General features: G+C 40.1%; 1 protein-coding gene across 3 annotated transcripts in view; it reads right to left on the bottom strand.

Moving 5' to 3' along the window:
- Positions 1-3,409: 3,409 nt before the first annotated feature.
- esrrga (estrogen-related receptor gamma a) overlaps positions 3,410-21,940 on the bottom strand; it is a 183,170-nt gene continuing 164,639 nt past the window's right edge. For all 3 annotated transcript variants that reach the window (XM_061745212.1, XM_061745204.1, XM_061745222.1), the window contains 3 exons: positions 11,361-11,467; positions 11,103-11,265; positions 3,410-7,087 (listed from right to left, as the gene is read on the bottom strand). In XM_061745212.1, the coding sequence (XP_061601196.1) occupies positions 6,843-7,087; positions 11,103-11,265; positions 11,361-11,467 (515 nt within the window). In that variant the 3' untranslated portion in view covers positions 3,410-6,842. The remainder of the gene's footprint in view (positions 7,088-11,102; positions 11,266-11,360; positions 11,468-21,940) is intronic.

Genomic DNA, 21,940 nt, shown 5'->3' with positions numbered 1-21,940 from the left:
CGATATGAGCTCTTGGCAAAGACGTGGTATGGTGGGGTTCTGGTTCAGTGGTGGTAGGATTTCATCTGTAATTTTTGCAGATGATGTAATTCAGCAATGTAGAATCTGCAGTAATGCAGAAACTGCTATGCACTTATCTGTTGTGGTGAAGAAATTTGAGGCAAAAGTCAAGACACTGTTTACCGGTCAATCTATGTTGTGACTCATCTACCTTATGCTCTTGAATTTAACACAGATCAGAACACAGCAGAACAAGATGCGAAGACAAGTGTCTGACATTTTTTTTTCTCCAGGATTGCTGAACTCTCCCTTAAAGAGATTGAAAGAGGTTTATTCAGTAATCTAGGAGAAATTTGAGGTAGAGCCCCTGTTCCCCATATCAAGTGGAGCCAACTGAGGTGGTTTGGGCATCTGGTTGGGATGCCTCTTGGATGTCTCCCTGGTGAGGTGTTTCAGGAGACATCCCACTGACAAACCAATCAAGAAGGCATTTCACTGCAAAGATAAATTCCCCTGTAATTGGGTTAGTTAATTTTGCAGAGTTACGCTCATGGCGATGGAGATAGATATCTTAATGAACCTGGTCCCTGTTGATGTGACTGATGATGTTACAGAGAAAAGCAAACTTCTTGGTAGATGCTGACAACATAAAGACATTTTTCTATTACAATATGTTATGACTGTGCTCTTGCTTAAGAGTGACCTGTTATTATGTTCACTGCAATAATGCCAAGTTTATGTTTTTATCCTGAGTCTGCTTCTTAATACCAAACACTCCACTTATTAAATTGTCAGTGTTTTAAAGCACATGTTCTGTATTGAGAAGCTAGATTCTAGGTAGTCTTTAAGGTTTTACCTCAAGCTTTTTAACATATTTTTTTAGGATTGGTGATTGGCCTAATTATGAAACCTTTCCAATGCAAATGCCAGGGACGCTCTTTGACCCCAGCCTGTGAGGGAAATTGTCTGTTTTGGGCTCGTTTTTCAGTGACACTCCATTCATCTTTGGTACAAATGCTACAGGTCCGTTCACAGGACGAAAAAATGGCTTCCTTAACATAATCATGTGCCAAAAAAGATCTCCTACATGCTTCAATATCTTAATTTTCTATCTTCCCAGGTTGATGAGCCCCATGTGCAAACAGCACTTATTTACTTGTATACCTTTGTTTCATGCTTGCCATCAAATGTGCTAAATCACATGCTCCCAGTTTGATCCATTGTAGAAGAAACACTTGGCAGAATAAAGAAAAGTTGCAAAGAAATGGAGACACAAGGCCGATTTCAAAACTGGAAGCCTGGTTTTAATTGATATTGCTCTACTGTAATAATCCTGAAAGGCATAGTTTGGAGTAACACATGTAATGTTTCAACCAATAGTAGTTTAAGTTACAGAATCATAGGTCTCTCTTTTTGCATTGAACAATATATACAATGTGAAATAAATACATTTACACAAATGGACATTATTGTTGGAGCACACTTGTATGATACACGTCACAAAAATATACAGTTAATTATTGTTTATCTTTTTTTTTTTATCATTTACTGATGTGAAGCACATCTAAAATCTACGGACATGTTTTCAATAACAATACAGGGTCTTTCCTCATCAAAAACTCTCCTCCACCACTCAGTGGTATTTTCATCATTCAATGTCCTTTTTTCCCCCCCGATGTTCCCAAAGTTTATCTCTCCCTTAAATATTTTTCATATTTGCAAATTCAGACTGCAAGGTTGACTGCAGCACAGGTGGCAGTTACATTTGGGGATTAAATACAGTTTAATGACTAAACACTGTAGAGCTGTAGATAGACAGCGTTTAGCTTCAGCAGTTTTTAGGGGAAGCTATGGAAGAGGGACAATCCTGCTTTGTCCCCTTTGGCTCAATAACTTGTCCCGCTGCTCCAGCTAAACTATAGTTACATGACATGTTTGCAGCAAATGGGTCTAAACTCCATATGAGAGTAATAACATGACGCCCAAAGTCCAACCAAGTAAAAATATTTGTATCAGAGGCTAAGCAAGAAACCAGACCAGCCGTCTTCCACTGCTCCTGATGGAAATACCAGTTTTGGTTGTGGTGGTTTTAATGCTAACTACAGAATCCTCTTAATAAATACAGCATTATTTGGATTTAAAACCCAACACAAACATGTGAAACTCTCGACTCATCAATGTACAGATCATAAGATATTTCAAGCAGGTAAAAGAAAAAAAAAACATGCCTGTACATCTATATATTGATGTGGTTATGAGCAGCAAATTACAACCTCTGCCAACCATTTAACTTCAGCTGGTCAAATTCTGGCGCCAGTCAGCAAAACAAGATGGCACCATCGTGAACCATTTCCAGTTTCAAATATGGTCATAAATCTCATTGAGCCTGTCATTATTCGCCTCAGCGAAACACCTTTTAACACTGCTGAAAAGTTCAGGAGTACACAGGACTTATTCGACAACTGACAAATAAATAAAAACACTAAAAGAAGACGAGCAACATTAATAAAAAGAGCACCTTTCTTCAATACATTTGCGTAGAATAGTAATGTACAGTGAACAGGAATAGATGCCATCTGTCTGACAAAGGTTTACTCGCTCAGCTGCTGAAATCCAACCATGTCACTGGGAACTCGACTTACAAATATCTTGTATTTCTTTAGTGACTTTTCTCTCTGAGAACAATGTAAGTTATTATGATTTCTCAAAGTTGGTGAAGGTTTGAGCTTACTCGTGTATTATGTGGGTTAATTCCAGCAGACTGCAGAACCATGACTCCACAATGTCAGGTATGCTTGGTGGACAGAAACGTTTCTTTCGCCCTACATCAACCAACCCCAAAGCATTTGACTGTAAAGCAGGATATTTTTGAAGAAATTAGCTGAAACAGGAAATATATATTTTTAAATCTTCATATTTTCTCTGTTTGAAACAGTGAAAGGCAATGACTGAGCTGAGCTGGATTGAAGGCAGTTATGTACAGCATGTCTATAAAAAGAGTCACCTATAGTTCTGAATTACTCAAATGTCCCTTTTATTTCAGCTATATTTAACCTAATGATATACAGTAAAACGTTTATTCTACAGGGAAGTTACACAAATGATCCATTTTAAAGGTGTTTCTTCATTTCAATACTTAATATTTAATGATGTATAGTTTGGCAGGCGTGAAAACGTTAATTTGATCCTTGTGGTCTAGTTGGGTTGAGAAGCTTATGTGAGGTTCGGTTCATTGTGAGCAAATGTGGTGCTCAGATCCTCTACAGATGGAACCGAGAGACAGACAGACAGACAGACGGACAGACAGACAACATGGTGCCTACTCTACCCTGTGTTGTCTAAAGAAAGAGCACACAGCACAAGAACGGGAATCACCACAGGAAGAAAATACCAAGTAACACTTGGAGGACGAGATTAAACAGAAAAGGGACTTTAAAGCAAAAACAGATCAAATCAAAGACTTTTTTTTTCTGTGATAGAAAAGCAAACATGGAACACGCAGGCTACATTTTTTTTCCTTGTTTTCATCCCAATAAAATGTCTTATGTTAGAATTATAATCTGTATAATTTACAATATACAGTGCTTAAGAAGACTGACAACAAAAACAAAACAAAAAACAACTAAACACTTACGAATAATACTGATGGTTGATACAGAACATGTGGTGTTGGAGATCAACTACACTCCTCAGCTGTGACAAGTTGCCATTTTATATTAGATTACATATTTTAGCGTTCATATTCAGCTTTAGACCTTTCATGAATAAGACAAAGAAATCCTTTAATTGTTAAGCTGTTAGAGCTCTAATCAGTCAGCCACAAAGTATGGGTCTTTGTCTAGCAAGAAAATAAGCGCCTCTTGATTCGACCAAAAAAATGAAGCACAACTTCCTGTCAGCTCAGCTTTTCCATTTCCTGTTTCCAGAGAAACTGTCAATTTTACCTAGCAACAATATTGGTTCTGACAGTAAAATTAGCGTCAAAAAATGCAATGATCTTCCTTTAAAGTAAGCTAAAGCTACAGTTTTGCTAAGTTAAAGTCACATCTTAAATTACTATTCTGCAAGATCTCAGTAGTTTAGTTTATATCGAGGACTAATGAAGCTGATTTAAATGACAACGCAAGCTAAATTGGTAAGTAGCATGACAGGAGGTACATTTATGCATATCAGTAAAAATGCATGTGATACATTCCCTTACCAAACCTTTCCTCTCTGCCTTTTGTCAATTTTGGTGGTCCAGACATTGTTTTTGCTACAAAGAATTTAACAATTTTCCTAAAGGTTGTTCTGCGAGTTGCTACTCTCTAAAACTGAGTGAGTGGTTTCTGCAGTTTGTCCAAACTGCTTTCAAAAAAACAGCGATAGCCACAGCAGGCTGAAGTCCCCAAATTGATAGAAGCCATTAAGGTGGCTCCTTTGAACTATCTCATAGTCTATGGTAGCGAGCTAACAGGAAGTAGACAATGTCATTAGTTTAGGCTGGCATTAGTATTTTGCTAGTTCCATTGTCCCTGGCACACATCTGGATTAAATACAATGACCCTGATGGTCCCCACCCTAAACCCCAAAAACATGCACTTTAATGTGCAAATGGGCAGAAAATATATCATGATAATTGTTGGTTATAAACAAAGAACTGTCTTGCTTTAATCCAATTAAATGTGACCATACAAAGAGTCTGACTGCAAGAAAAGTGCATGCACTGTAGCAACTGCAAACCAGACGTCTTTAACCCAATTACTTACGGTCCCTCAGACAGGTTTTTATGTAAAAATAGCATAAATGTCTCATCCCGACATTTCTGGTCCATATTCTTCCTGACTACCGGTCGCTAAGAAGTGAAATGTCGACTGTTATCTAATAGCTTATGGCAAGTTACACAGAGAGAAAGAGAAGCAACAAATTCTCCAAATCCTTGCCTTCCCTGTCCAACATTTAAGACTGGCACATCATGTTAATATTGCAGACTTATATATGCACAAATCCCTCCTTTTAAAAACCACTATTGCTCAGAGTTTCTAAGATAAACTGATTTGTTAATATATTATTACTTGTTATATTTATATATGATAATTGATGAAAGTGGTCAGGCTGATAGAAAAAAGGAAGGACATATTGATGAAATAATTCTAGGAAGACAATATGAAGAAAAAAAAACAAAGCAGTGTTACATGTCATATACAGGATGATAATTATTTACAACCCTAACATTGGTATTATCACTAAGATTATTTTCAACATAGAAATGGAGAACAAAATAAGGAGTTTTAAAGTAACAATAACTGTTCTTCAGTCAGTTTTGTCAGCATACATTTCCTTCTGGTTTGTAGTGCGTTGAGTAACAGAAGCTCTATCTACACTCCATGAACAGGTCACAATTAGCTTTTTACTGACAAAACACATGAGCTGGAAGCTGGTAACACTGTGGGGCAGGGAGGGTAGCACTGAGCTGAGATTTTGTAGCTTTTGGAGTGTGGGTTACGAGCATGAGCTGCATTTTTGTTAACGGCACATTGATACACTGAAATTGCTGCTGAATGGTATTTGGAGAGCTGCAAACTGGGGCCACTTAGTTGCTAAAAATGTTTCAAAAAGATGTCCGTACACAAGAGAAGAGTTACAGAATACACAATTCCTGCCGGGGTTCCATTTATGACTTTAGATGGAGTTTGACATTGTTATTAGTTATCAGGAAGCCCTACTGATAAACCCTACTGATCAGTCAGGCCTCGTGTGGTTAGACACAAGTGCAGTCTTGCACACAGTCATCCTTATTTGAAATCATTTTTAGGCTCATCAAGTCTTCAGACACTGTTAATGATAGTGACAATTTTGGGAGAGCAGAATCACTGTTCCTCAGCAAATACAACAGATGTTTAAGCAGTAGTTGAAGAAGGGGAGTCATGGGAAACCAGGAGCTGAATTTAGGTACAACCAGAAAGTGCTTACGGCAAATCTTTCCAATCCTGGTCCAAGAAACGTCAGGACCAGCTGGATTTTACAACAACCAGAGAAAATTTAAACAAATATTGGGACAGAAAACCAGCAGTACTCCTGAGGCCCAGGACTGAAAACCACCTAAAAAAAAAGAAAGAAAGAAAGAAAAATAAACAGTTTTGGGTTATTACAATAACGTTTGCTGGCATCCTCTGAATGGATGATTCCATTCTTTGGCAGGGCAAATCTCCTCTTCTTTTCTTTCTGTCCATCCTTCCAAATTTCACTGTACATGTAGATTGACAACAAATGTCATTAATGTTTTCTAAGTGTTCTTTTTTTCTTCTCCACACTTGTTTTCTTCTTGAACACCTAAAAAACTGTTGGGGTAAATAGGAGGAGGAAAGGAGTCACAAGTGCAGTCTTACAGTCTTTCAGGTCTTCAGCTGAAGACTTAAACTTTCCTTTACATGTGTCTTCATCTAATTGACAATAACATCTTAATTGCTGTTCGACGCATAAGTGTTTTGTCAACATCAGGATGTGGAGTCAGTGTAGTATTTGTTTTGTAACCGTCATAAAATATTTCTGGAAATATCTTCTTTCCTTGGTCATGAGGTTTTAAGTCTGTCTGTCCACACCTCCCCGAAAACAAATTCAAGTGAGCGCCCTCGTGTCATAGACTTGTAGTTTAGGGTTCAGGTAAGACGTTTAGATAGATTCTTTATTCACAGGGGACGTGTCACCAAACAAGCCTCTGGAACAGGTTTCTGTGAGTGTCGTGTAAGAGTGTCTGCTTGTAAAAGAGCAAGAGGTCATTCAAAGTTGTTGATCAAAGTTTAAAATGAAGCTCAAAGTGGTTGAGACTGGCGTCTAGGTGTCCTTCCCTCTAGTCCCCGTTCTCAGACCTTGGCTTCCAGCAGCTCCAAGAAGAGTTTGTGCATTGGGACCTTGCCATCTTGCTTGATGCTGTAGAAGTGCTGCACAGACTTGGTGGAGGTCTGCCGGAGCAGAGGGAGCGTCATGAGCAGCTTGCCCGCCCTGCGGGGATCCTCCTGGTGCTGGGCAGCCTCATAGTCCTGCAGGGCCTCGTGCAGCACATCCTGGAGCTTCTGCACTGCATCCACATCCTCAATATGCATTGAATCTGGAGCAGCAAGGAGAAGAAACAATGTAAGACTAAAATTAAAAAGAAAACACTGTCAGGCACATGTAGCATCCTCCACATCCAGCCTTGCCTTTTTATGAAGTTCATATTCATCTATATTATATACGTCAACCATCATTAAACAGGAAATGTAGCCCTGTAGTTAGTTGATGTTGAAAAACATTTAACAAGAAAAAAGAGGTCTTTTTAAAATAAGTTCAACCTTTTAGCATGCAGCAGAGCTCACAGGTACGCTGTGTTAAAATCTCCCACAAATCTGGGATGATGTGTTCAACAGTGTGTGTCTTTTACAGGACCTGTGCCCCCTCCCCATGCTGCGTTATTGAGTCAGTTCACCAGAGGGGAAGAAGTGCTAAGGATATAATCCACAATCCAAACAGGAGCGATGCGTGGATGTTCCTAAGAACCAACTATTTGGACTGAAAATTCTACAAATGCAAATTCTATTGAACTGGATGTATTCAGCAAAAAGGGCAAAATACTTAAATTTGCATTTGAATGTAAATTGCTGAATAACATAATGTTCAGACCACTGAAGAAATATAACATTAACATGAAACGACAGATACAACATAAGAAAAGAAACATTTAACATTACATTTAAAACTAAAGTGATTGTGTTCTTAGCTTTCAAGATGAACTTTGAAACATTTGGCAGCCGGTTGGAACTAAATGCAGACACAGGGCCTAATAGCCACACCCTGCCCCACTATCTGTCTTCAAAGTGTGGACCTGTGGGTGTGATGAATGGACAGTTGAAGAGACGAGTGGGTGGGGTAAAAAGCGATAGACTCGTAGAATGATGAAGAGACGCAGCAACACCTAAGACGTTGTGTGTGCGTGCATAAGTACGCGGCTACACACATCTGTAATCTCTCTCTGAGCTTGTGTGTGAGGTGTGTTTCAGCATGTACGGCAGTAAAGGATGAGAATGTCCCTGAGTAATAATGCTCCATATTGCCCCTTAGGGAAGCAAAAGTCTTAATGTGAGCTGGCCTTTAGCTCCCAACCTCCGATCAATGCCTCCGATCAATGGCTACATGCATGTTAAATAATAATCACAGGACAACTATCAATACCTCTCCACCCACCCCCTCCACCGTCACCACACCCACATACATAGCACAGATCTGATGAGGTGCTGCAACCAATAGTGTGAGTGCATGTGTAGACATCAATGATGCTCAGGTATTTCATATATCCACACATTAAGTTGCACTCACAAAAGATGACATCACAAACTCGTCTGTACTTTGCAAAAAAAAAAAAAAAACCCACGTAACTACAGCACTCTCATTACAATTTCTTTGTTTCGTTTAAGACGGTTGTGTATCTGCAACTAACACGTGGAACAAAACAGGTGAATAAAGTCAAGTACAACAAATGCCTGAAACAATTGGTTCTGATGAAGTAGCCGTTAGGCACAGAGGTGCACAAAGCCTCAGAAGGGAATAAAAGCAAACAAACCATGACATATAAAGTATGATCAAGTGGGAAACAACCATTGTACTGCTCAAATAAAATGTGTCAACACAAGCATTTAAACACAGATGTGCACACGAACACACAATCAAATACACAGAGCTGGATCTATGGAGTGTAATGCGTGTATCAGTATGCAAGACCAGGCCAAATACTGGGCTGGATTCAGTTGGGATCAATAGAAAGCTCAGTTCTTACTGGTTCTCAGATTTTATGCTTGAATTTTTTTTAATTTTTTTTTAAATTTAGAGACATGAGTTAATGGATATGTGCAAAAGAGTTAATGTATCCAAAATAAGTGAGTATTGAAGGACTCCAAGAAATTTCTTCCAGTCCAGCCATTTGTAAAAACAAAAAGAAAAAACAAAAAAAATACAAAAATCAGAGGTGAAACTCAATTTTAATAAGTTTCCCAATTTTTTGTTTAGTCTTGCGATTAGGCTGACAGACGTGGCTCGTGTTCGTACCATAACTCGGCGTACATTCAGTGGGGAAACAGCAGCATGTTAATGAGTACAAGCTGTTAAAGCACACATGTTAACACACACATAAATACATGCAAACATAATTGCACTCACACAAATACAAAAACAAACATGTGCCCCCGGTTTTCCATGGTTAGTTTAGCTTTCTTTACACGTAGGGCACGTTTGCTAACATTTCTTAAGGCTTGGCTTCATTAATTCAGACAATTAGCATCCTGTGAATTAATTAGTGTCAGTGCCCTTCAAAATGCTAATGCTAGCATTCTGTTGTCTTGAAAAGCAGTTAAGAGTCTGGGCAAGGATACAAAGTTTGTACTGTATTTGGGCATCAGCTGTCTTAAATTCAGTCCCTTCCAGGAATGAGCATTAGGAAAGTGAAAGTAATTTTTTGGCACCGCTGAGCAACCTGCCACAGCTTCCAGGAGGCTATGAAGGGAGAGACAGAAGTTGTCTTTTTTTTTGTGCTTTTGCTTTGATTGTCTTCTGGCAAAGGTGTCCACCAATTTTATGTGAATTACGGCTGGACCGAAATAATCAGATATTTGACATTTGTCCATTAGGTGAACATCAGATTTTCATTTTTTGTATCCAGATATTCTCATGTCCAACAAGGTGTAATTTTTATTGCACCAATAAAATGTGGCACCATTATAATGCAGTGTTTGCTGGCCAGCGGGAGACGGAGCTTTCACCGTCTGGCTCTTCTAAGATTGAAATCGAAAATGTACTGAGTAATAGCTCAGAGTAACGTGATTTTTGCACTGCAAAGTCAGCAAATTCCAACAGGACAACTGTATAGTTTAGCTTGTTTTATTTGATACAAGTACATTATTTTATAAATGTAAACATTAGAACACAAAAATATATACTTTAGAGTAGAGAGAAATTCAAAAGCACCACTTTTGATTCTTTGAATGATTAATTGAATTTTCTGTTGTTTTATAGAGAATGCGAGGATGTCAAATCTGACTGAATGACAGAATATTACTGCAGTAAAGTATGTTATTTTTAACTTTTGTTTTCATTCTCTGAAGAATGTAAATTATTTTTTTTTAATGTTGCTTAATGGTTTATGTAAAGGCTGTTTTCCAAAAATGTCATCACAGTTGTCCTTATGATTATAAACGCTGTTGTCCAGCTGGCAGAACCAGTGGGTTGCAGTAGAATTTACTTACATCAACATACATATATATATATATATATATATATATATATATATATATATATATATATATATATATATATATATATATATATATATATATATATATATATATATACATACACACATGTATATGTGTGGCTGTGCTTGTAGACTGGAGGTGGCAGTTCAAGACGAAAAGTCCCCTCCATCCCTATTAAAAGCTCTCGCATCACATTCTCCCATTCAAACACATTGTATTGACAACTCCCCCCTTGTAATTAAAGAGTACTGAAGAGCTGGCTGGCTTCCAAGACAAAGTTCAAAAGACGGGTCATGAGAGGAAGAAGGGATGTGTGTGAGTGAAGGAGTGCGTGTCAGTCAGCTGTCGATGCAGCTGGACACATCAGAGGGCTGGCTGTATCGACAGATTTTGGGATCTAATGATTTCACCTTATTTAACAGGCATCTGAAGAGACGACTATGCTAATTGTAAAGGGACGGCCACCTCGATTGGGGGTGGGTTTGAGACGGAACAAGGTTGTGTGTGCTCCTACTGCACCCCTGTGCTAGTTTAGCATGCGTAAAATATTTATTTGCACGTGTTACACCTGTGACTAATAGAGTGTGATGAGACGACCGGGTGCGACTTTGACGGTGAAAGTGGGAAGCTTAACATCTGCCTGCGTAGTTCAAAGGGAAACAGAAATTGTGTGTAAGAATGCATCGTGTGCTGTGTTTGGATGCAGACTACTGGAATCAGTCTTCTGATGCTTCAGCTTAAATGAGCCCCATGGGACTGGAGATTCCTAGGATTAACTCTCCCCCAACCACACCAACACAAACATGCACAGACAAAAACAGCTGAGAGTGACGAGTTTCCTACCTGAGTTAGCTAAAGCGATAGCCTTGAGAGTCACAAATTCCTCCTTCTCAAGTTTCATAGATTTGTATTTCTTGACCAGCTGGAGGATGGCGTTGTTCAGGTCCAGAAGTCCGGCCAGCTTGGACTGATCCTCGTCCATGATGTAATCTTCAGCGTAAACCAGCTGAAGAGAAGCACGGAGTTACGGTGAGCTTGAAAGCAAAATGTGCGTATGTTGATGTCGTGGCTCCAGCAAACGAGTACGAAGGCGATGCTTACCTTGTCTTCAAAAGACAGTGAGCGGTACACAACGCGGAGGATCAAAATCTCCATCCATGCACTCTGCAGTAGACTCATCTGGTCGGCCAAAGACAGCGTGGAGAAACCTGGCCAAGAATCATACAAGAGAAGATAAACGGTTAATCATTTGTACCCCAACTTACAGCCAAGGGCTATTTTACCATTGTTTTGCTCTTCAAAAGAAGAAAAAATTAACGCTGATCATTTATTTTAACACTGTAGTATTATTTGCAGTATTAAACACTTGTAAAATGAATAAATGTGCATTTAGGATTAAAACTAGAAAGTAAGAAAGAAAATGAATCGACGAGAACAAAGCTTGTTTTGAAGCTAGTTAGAGGGTCAAGGTCGACTCCTCTCTATTCCCTCCCCTTCATCCATTCACTTGACCAGAGTCCTTCTCCTCCTCCTCGTCTTCCTCTCTCCCCCGTGCCCAGGGCTATTCTCTGGAGGAAAGCAGGCCTTATCTCCCTCTGCCACAACCTCCATGGATCAATGCTGGCCATCGTTGCTGCGCTGCTCAAAAACACACACTAATTGCTGCTGCGGCCTTAACGCCGCTTGTTTCTGTGGCGTCAACTGATGTCTTTTTATTTTCCTATCTGCCTCCTTCTCAGTCACAGCCTGTGACGGACCATCTGACCGTGTACACGTTTGCTTGATTCTTTCTTCTCGATGCATTTCGGACCCGTTTGCTCCGTCCGGTTTTGCCCTGCCGTTCTCGTTCGCTGCATTTTGCCATCATTTCAAAGCTTTTGATTATTTTCTTACTTAAGCGTACAAGTCTCTCACTTATCGTCTGTCTTTCTCATTCAGTCTCTTTAATGGAACACCTGCCCACTCACACCTCTCTTCACAGCTGTCCTCTCCTCACACACCTGTCCATTCACACCTGCCTGTCTGCTTCTGTCTGTTTGTGGGAGTGCAAGCTTTCATGGGGAATGCAGAGACAGTGGGCCATGCAAGCACACCTGTCAGACCTCGCTGCAGCTCTTCAGGTTGGGCGTTTGAGTGTGTTTCTGAGACGAGCATCCTGCCAGGTAAGGCAGCCAGATGACAGGGAAGATATTTCTTCAGCAACATCTGCTGCGATGTGCCTCCCCTTGAGATGTTAGGTGTGCGAGGGAGCATGTGTTTGGTGGATTTGTCTGCGTACATGTGCATTAGGGCCTTTTATCTTGCAGTGTGTTGATGGGTAATGGCAGGCGTCTCATTATGTCCAGGTCGCAAGCTATTGTTGTTTTTAATGTGCTCTAATTCTTTCTATCTTGAACCATACACACACACATACAAAGATTTACACTGCTGCCACACAACCAGAGACACACAAATACAATACCAATCATGCATAGACATAAATGCACAGGAACATACTGGAATTAATCCAAATGTGTATGATTAATACGCACACACACATATGGCACAGTGAAGAGAGCAGCATCGTTGCCAACTGGCAGTGTCTTATTCTACTTAATAAAATCATCAGAAGGGATTAGAGGTAAATTTCTGAAGGGGGCCTTTGTGCACCCACACATGTACACACAGCACACACATCTTCACAGAAGTCTTTAGGGGATGTGAAGGACTTGATATCATTGCCTAAATGGGAATATTGGATTGCAAAACTAAAACACTTATTGAAATTGTTCAATGAAGACGTGAATGACAGCTAAATATAATTTAATGGCATCACTGGTTGATTGTTTTAACACCAAATCATTTTAATTAGATTTAAAGGTTCAATCATTTGGATGCAGAGTCCTCAGTTGTAATTTTACCTTAAACGTCAAGTATCAGGAAAAAAAAACAAAAAACTAAATCACCTGGCCTTTACGAGGTTACAGGCTCAGGTAGTACAATGTATAATCATTTATTCAAGAAAAACTAAGCCAAAATGTGGAAGCAGTTTGTGAAAACATAAGAACACCACATGATTCATCAGCTCGATTAACCACTTTTTAACTGGAATAACCAGTGATTTTCTGTATGTCATTAGTCTCTCACATAATTGTGGAGGGATTTTGACACTAAATTAGGATCCACATACATTTCAGTCAGGTTGCAGTCCGGCCTTTGACTGCATTATTGCAACACACCACTCCCTTTCTTTTTCATCTATTCTGTTTTAAATGTACTGGTGTGTTTGAGGTAATTGTCCTGTTCCATTAGCTAATCTCTGCCAAGCTTCAGTTGTTGGACTGAGGACCTCGACTTTGGCTTAAGAATGATTTGGCTTTCATAAGAGTTCATGTTTAGCTTAATGACTGCAAAGGTACTCATGTCCTCTGGCTGCAAAACAAGCCCAAATCATCACCCCTCCACCTCTGTGCTTGATGGTTGGTTTGACATTGTGTGTCTAGTTTTTTTTTTTTAAGCACATGGCTCTGTCCTTTGACCAAACATCTCCACTTTCATCTCGTCAGTCTAAAGGGGATTGTAACAGATGTCTTGTGTTTCGTTCAGAAGCTAATTTGAAAACCGAAGATCTGCTTTTGTGCAATTATTATCATCATTGCTTTTTTTCTTTATTTTGCAATTTCTGTAAGCATTGGAAAAGTTTGCAGATTGATGGGTCCAGGATTTTTGTAAATTGTCTTATTACACATACCATAATGAAGGCCAGCAACAATTGTTTCTGATGTCTTTCCTCATTGGTAGTGTGTTAAACAGAGGCTCGAGTGCTCCAGACCATGAAACTGCCAAAACATTTGCTCTGAAGTACTTACACTCACTCATGATCAATTTATAAAGTGTATTTGACAATACCGTGTACACTGCAAAAACTAATTTCTAAGAAAGTAAAAAGCTTTCTTTCAAGAAAATGAGGAGACTATTTTAGACTAATTAGCTAGTTTATGAATTCTTGTCACGGAAAATTTCCTAACCTCATTAACAAAACTATTTTTGCTTAAAATAGGACATTTTTGACTAAATCTATTTATATTACACTTATTTCCAGAGGGACTGTTGCAGTGTTCCTGATGTTGTTCATCAGGGTTCATTGTTCATACATGTACATCCAAGTATCACATGCCCACAACTGAAAGAAAGAAAGTACCCTTTATTGTAGTTTTTAACCATGTAGGGTTAATGTTGAGAATAGGTACATTTCCAGCCTCATACCTCAAGAATGACGTTTTCTGAACACTGCACATGCACTTTTTGTGCCTATATCTACCAGTGTTGGTTCTTACATTGACTCATATTTACTGTGCTAATTGAATGTGTGTTGTGATTTCTAAAGTCAATAGCAAAAGAAAAACTGCAAAAAAGCACAACCGTAAATGTAATGCTGACATGGGAGTCACAGTGGAGACAAATGGGGAGTTTCACGGGAAAACATTGTGGAAAAAGAACAACAATGTCATGCAGGAGCTTCACCAGGGTCACTACACAAGAGACATAAGTACACTTTGTGTGTATCTATACAACAGACCTCATCCAAACTAAAGTATTGGAAGCACAGACGATGAGAAGTTTGTATAAATTTACAAAGTCACTTAAACATAATTACATTCAAGATCCAGAAATTGTGAACATCATCAAAAAGAAAAGTGTCTGCATGAAGTAGTTTATCAATAAGAAGGTTTGTGCATATAGTCATCAAAAACCCTTCCTTCCTAATTACATATGACACACATTTGTGCAAACACACACACATACACACGGGAAACACCAATAATTAAAACCCTGTAATGCATTTCTTGTGCTGGAAGTGCAACTCTTATTGAGGCGGCACAATGATTTTAGTCTTTTTTAAATTTTTTTATCAGGATGAGGTCTGTGCATATATAGCATAAAAACTTTTGTGAACATGTACTGTATATATTTATACTTTCCATCCATAGTTTGGGTATGCTGATTTGTTACCTGTTCAGCGTGTTGGTATTATGTCTTCATGCCTATCCTCCCATATTTATATATATTTTCATGAGTCTCCATGTGTGTCTCCATCCATGTGTTTGTGTGTGTGCATGTGTACCTTTCCCTCTCCCCTCCCCACCAGCCTGTCTGCACCGTTCAACCATCCAATGCCTCTTATCTGTCTGATTAATAGGCGGCCGGCTTCAGGACAAATTAATTAACAGATAACGCCATCTCTCCCTTCTTCCCTTCCTCCCTTTCTCCCCTCCTTCTCATGAAACGATCGATACAACAGAAGAAAAGAAACATCAATGGGAATTTAGTGCTGATGATGGAGAGAGAGAGATATTGATAGAGAGAAAGCGTATATGAGAGAGAGAGAGAGGAGAGAAGAAAGTGGAAGGGGGAGAGGTGTTGGAGGGAGAGGCGGTGGTGGAGTTGGGAGGGGTGGAGACCTTTCTTTCATACCTGTGATTTCAATTGACAAAAGAAAGTTCCTTATTTGGCTCTAATTACGTTTCCTTTCTGCCCTGTTGTTGATAAGGCATCTCATACTGCGTGAGGAAGTGTGAGTGTGTTTGTGAGCATGTTGGAACTCTTGTACGCAGCTTTGCTGTGTAGTTGTGTTGGCATAGCTTCGTATGCAGCAACGCATGAAAGAAGTCCATTTGAAATATCTGCTTAAAAACATTAACGAGACCTTTAAAGACATAACTATTGGACAGAGGCGCGCATGTTTGGCAGACAAGAGCAAGCTGTATGTGTGTGTTAGTTTTATATGAACATTATATCATAGGGGAAGCCATGTTAATCAAGTATTTTGTTGTATACTGTTTGCATATGTGTACTTGAGTTTTGAGGCACTTGCCAAAACATCAGTAAAGTCCACAGTACCAATGAAGGTACCTGGAGTGTGTGTATTGGTACGCCTGTGTGCATGTGCCATACATTGTCTGACAGAAAGAGGCTGCGGTGCAGTCATGCAAACTTAACCTCTGCTGCTTGCTCTTGTGCTCTCTTTCTTTTTTCTTCTCACTTTTCTCTATCAGATACCCACATGAAAAGGAAGCACATACGCACAAATGCACGTCGATTCCCTAGCCACCCTGCGGCCTGTTTGTCTGCCAAATGAGTCCTGACTGCACGTTTACACTCGAGACCGCACAACAGTCTGGTGCAGACACACACACACCTACAGGATAGCCCTCTCTCACGCTCCAGTTGCTCCACAGATGCACATGAACACATATAACCAGGAGCTCTATATTTGTTTTTTTGTGTGGTTACAAGGCAAATGGAAACCAGTGAGAAGTGTCTCAATGCTTACGAGCACCTGCGCACACGTGTATGTGTGCATTTATTTTCAGGAATTTCATACCTTAATGGGATTGTCTGCATGCTTGCATTAGAGTGGCTTTGCACATGTGTCATAACTGTTGCATCAAATAAGCTATTCTGTGTGCATGTTCATCTGGGGTAATGTGACAGCTGTGAAAACTGGTTGCAATGGTGATCTGGTCTCAGTAATTAACACACAAGCAGCCTTCACATTCTTAAGCTCACTGACAACGTACACAATCTGCTTAATTGTATCTTAATGTTGTTTGAAGATTTCTTTTCACGGCAGAGGTTCATATGAAAAGGATGGCGATTTCCAAATTCAACCATGCACACAAAATAGGATGCACATAGATTGGCCACTTAACCTCACTGTTTTCCATGGCTTGGGAGGTTCTCTCACTATACTTTTGCAACACTTTTAGCACATTGTATTGAGTAGGCTCCCCTGAGAATAACGCCTGCATACAAATATAAGGAATTACGCATTCTGTGAAAATGTGTGTACAAGGCCAGGCTGCTGCCAGCAGAGAAACAGGTCAGATCTGTGCTACTGGGCTAGATGTGTTCTGGAAGAACCAACCATCAACTCAATCCCGGTTGGAGACTGTGACACTGTTCAGACAAAATATGCTAATATCACAGAGGTGGGCTTTGTTTCATGGGTGTTTTTGAAATATGAACCTTCAGAAAGAGTATAAACTTGAGTTTTTTGTGTGTTAGGTTGAAGGGTGAATTATTTGTAGCTGAGTTCTACTACATGTGCCTGCATTTGAATCAAAAAACAGGATGCTTTATGTAGACCTATGCAGATCATCTGAGAACACAGAGGCTTTAAATCCAGCAAAAATGCATATGCCAGTCCCTTACTAGACTTGTAGTGGGCCTTAAACCTTTTGAGCACCATCTCTCTGTTAGCAGTAACACTATTCTCTGTCTTACTTGATCATAGCCACAGGACAAGTTTAACAGATAACATCTCAGCCAGTCTAAACAATGTGACAGCAAAGATTCACGCTCTTAACAAAAGTTATCTGACTTGAAGTAGTGAGACTATGCTTCAAGCATGGAATAGAAATGCGATATTGTAAATCTAAATACACCATGGTACTTTCAGGGACTTCAGATATGTACCATGGGGCATCGTGGAGAAATGCTCATCCATTACAAACAAGGGGGAGAAAAAAATCACAGGCTTTATAAAGAAAAGTGAATAACCCATCTGTGACATCACCGACAGGTTTCTGAAGAGCAGCCAATATTTGGAGGGAACTGGCTCTGCTCAACTCGTTGATCCAAAACGCTAGCAGGCAAGCTTGGCAGCTACATGTAACAACTTACAACTTTGTTACCACAAGCTACCGATTTTGGATAAGCCCATGTTAACCTATGATGCTATGGGATGCCTCACATTCGTTTTGGCTGAATCACCTAAAACGAGGGCGGCAAGAGCCAAAATGAGGTCTGCAGCTACCCTGGCCTTTGTTGCTAACCCAGCCTTGGTCCAGTTACGTGGGACAAGCAGCTGGGCAGCAACTTTTAGCCTGGCCTCTTCCTGGCTGGTGATGGTGAAGATAGCTCGCCTGGAGCAGGAGGCCCAAGTGATGATGAGCTCAACCCAGCCTTTACCAAACGGCACCAGAGGCCTTCTCCCTTGAACCCCTCAAAGGCAACTCAGATGGGGTTCCAGCAGTATGTTAATAAAATCAACAGCTCAACAAGAGTGGTTATGTTTTCTTAGCTCTTACTTACCAACATTTTCAGTAGATATGACATCTAAGCTAAGTACTAAGCAGTAGTGCAGCTGTCACTCAAAGAAACCACTCCCCCATTCATGCATACATTTGTGGCTATATATAATTTTATCCTATAAGATATTTAAAAACTCACTGCCCATACAATTGTCATGGATGTGAAATCCAGGTATGGAGACCAAAGTCTTTTTGTTTTATTTTTTCTTGTCATACCTATGTTTATTTCTCCTGCTTAGTTGGATCATTTAACATGGAGATTGAGTTGCTTTATGGGGCCGGGCTTTGGTGCTCTTTTAGAAACTGCACGTTTTTTTGACTTCTCTATTGATATCAGACTAGTAAGCTGAAGCCAATGATGTGTCACCATGGGAAGCAAAATCCAACAATGCACAACTGTGCGATTAACATGGGTAAACACATGCATGAAATGAAAAACAAACATCAAAACTGTTTTCACTTTTTTTGCGATTGGAATAAATTTACATGCAAGGGCAGTACAAGTGAATTTGTTAAGTAATGAGAGATATCTAGATAGATCTTTGTCATTATCACTATGTACAACGAAATTAAAAGTGCTCACCATATAAAAATAAAATAACTGAAAAATAAATCAATAAAATGAAATAAAAACAAATAGAAATATCTCTCACAATATAAGACGTGTCCTTCCATTCACACTCACATTCACACCCCGAGTCTGCTGAATGAAGTCGGTGGTGTGGAGTTCAGTGGGGGAAGCCAGGGGTCAAACCAACAAGCCTGCGACTGACAGACAAACATTCTGACTCTGCAGATGGAGAAATGGCTGTTTTTCTGCTCTATTGCTGTATTCAGGAACCATAATTTTAACATGGTCCAACAAATCATTTTCTTGGGAGGTGTTTTAGAAGATGAAATAAGGATGATGACATTCATTCTTTGTTTGTGACTGCCTGGTTGCTCATAGTTCATCAGAAAAGAACGGGGGATTGTCTATGTTCAGCATGTGCACGTATTGTGTTCTGCAGGGGACAGATTTAAGTCTACTGGCCCACTGAGATAGAGATTGCATTAGGACACGTGAAGTTTCCAACAGTTAGTCTGTGTGTGCGTGTTTGTGTGTGTCAGTTCTGTGTGCATGCTGTGTTATGGTACACGGCTCTCATTCCACTCTCTGTGTGTTTGCTTAAATGTATGCACGTTTTTGCGTGCGGTGCAACACAAGGTTTCCCTTGTGGTAAATTGTGTGGTAGGTGTGTGTGTGTGTGTGTGTGTGCGCATGTTTCTGTGTACACACCCCAAACTGTTCTGTACCATACGGCCAGTGATGGGCCAAAATGAACACGGACCCCCTGTGATAGCTTTGGCCAGACTGATACAATACACACTAGATACATGCACACGGCAAGCAAACTCTCTTTTTCTTTTTTTCTTTCTCTTGTCTCTGTCTCTCTCTCACACACACACACACACACACACACACACACACACACACACACACACACACACACACACACACACACACACACACACACACACACACACACACACACACACACACACACCAGCTGACCCAATTACACAGAGATGCGCAACGAGATGGAAACAAATCTACCCAGAGAACCAGTTAATTTAGAGGAGCTTAAAGACACACATACACACCCACGTACACAAACGCACACACAGTTAGAGGAAAAAAACCTGTAAATATACTATAAACTGGTTTTTATTCTCAAATACTTAAAATGTTGTAATTTCTTGTTCTCCTCCTGCAGACAGCAGGTGCTGATACCTCTTGTCAGTGGTTGGGATGCTTTGAACTGGGACACGTTTTTAAAACATCACAACACCACAGGAAAGCTGAAGTAATGCAACACCCAGATGGATGGAAACACACCAATCAAAAATCAAATAGTAAGTTAAAAAGAATAAACTCAACGTACTTTACAGGCTCTAATCCGGAGAGTTTGCCGAAGTGTTTTACAGGCTATTGTTGAAAAACATTTTTGTGTTTGTAATGCTGGTTTACTGTACACTACCGTATTTCTGGTGCATTAAACTCTAATCGCCCAATTTCTTTCCTAAGTTATGTTAACTACAACTGGAGATAATAATTTACTGTTTATGCAAAGGCTAAAAGCAAGAGCAATGGACCCCTTGTTTTCAAGGTGGAGTGAATGCAGCATAATGTGAAGTTGTGTGACGAGCTAAGGAGCGTGGCTAGTTCTACTTTGAGCTGGTTGTGTGCGGTATCGGTAACCTGTAAACTGGAACTGCTCATTCTGTGAGATATTTTCACAGCTAAGTGGCCTCGAAAAAAGTGATGGGGTTGAGTTATACCAGAGATTTAGAGCTTGTAGGGGGAAAAAAGGCATTGGTCAGTTTTGTTAAGATTCATAAAAGTTAAACAAAATGTTGCCTCCACTGCTGAATCTGAATTAGAGCTGTGCATGAATAAAAAAACAAAGGTATAAAAAACACAAATGCTTTGGATATGTAATTTGTTGCTTTTGCTGTACACATACAGCACACATAATTAGGCATCTGCACCTCCATGTCATCTAAGACTGTTGGCTAAAATATAAATTTTCTCCTTCTTTTCCCATCCCCCCTTGCCCTCTACTTTCAGCACAGCCCCTCTTTTTTTTCCACGCGGCCTGGGGGAGAGCGGAGCAGTTATAGGGTTGCGGTAGCCTCTAATCAGTGTGAACAGCCAGCTAATTACCAAACCCTCAGCCCTGGCTGACTGTTAATTGCATACATTAGACACCATCAGCAGCACTGCGAGATTAACACTTAAAATCTTCCCATTGCTGTTGTGGAGATGAGTGCTCTTTGAATACGTGTGTTTGTGTGTGCGTGAAAGACGGCGAGACGGAGGAGAGGAAGTGTATTGTGTGTGGTGTCCTCTGTGTGTGTGTGTGTGTGTGCGTGTGCTGTCTCTGTGGTTGTGGGTGCTAATATTTAACACTTAATTAGACCCAAAATGGAATCGTGGCAATAAAGAGCTGGTTGTCGAGCACTATAGCTGTTGCCGTGGCTGGGTTGCTTGGGTGGGGGCAGCTGGTCGTCGAGGGCAACCCCAAGTCTCCGTGGAGACGACAGATGGAGTGACATTAAGAGCATTGCAGTGGAGCCATTTCAAATAATAAAATATCAATATTTACATTTTAATTACCCACTTCTGGCTCCACCAGGGCAGTGTCAAGGGGTGTGTGCGCGTGGGTGTCTGTGTGTGTGTGCGAGAGCACTTGAGCACTTCAAGCTCCAATGGGGCAAGTCTTCTCGTCTCCATATAGAGTCAAGAGTACATCACTAGTTATAACCTTCAGCTCTGTTTGAGATATCATTTTTTGTGAAAATATAGATATTAAGTGTATGTAAAATATAAAAATCAAGACTGGATTTTTCCAGCAAGACAACTCTGTGTGATGCAGCTTTTTTATTTTAACTTTTTCCTTCACATAGCCCATCCATCTTGCTCTCATCCTCTGCCTTTGCATTCTGCCCTTCCCTCCATCAATATAATGCTGATGCAGGCAGGACTGACCACTTTGAGTGTGTGAGCATGTGTGTGTGTCCACAAATCTGTCAGGGGAATTAACTGTGTGTACACACAGCTGA

This window comes from Cololabis saira, chromosome 2, assembly GCF_033807715.1.
Source record: "Cololabis saira isolate AMF1-May2022 chromosome 2, fColSai1.1, whole genome shotgun sequence".
NCBI lineage: Eukaryota > Metazoa > Chordata > Actinopteri > Beloniformes > Belonidae > Cololabis > Cololabis saira.
Note: the sequence above shows the minus strand (reverse complement) of the source record. Positions and strands in the feature narration are given on the sequence as shown.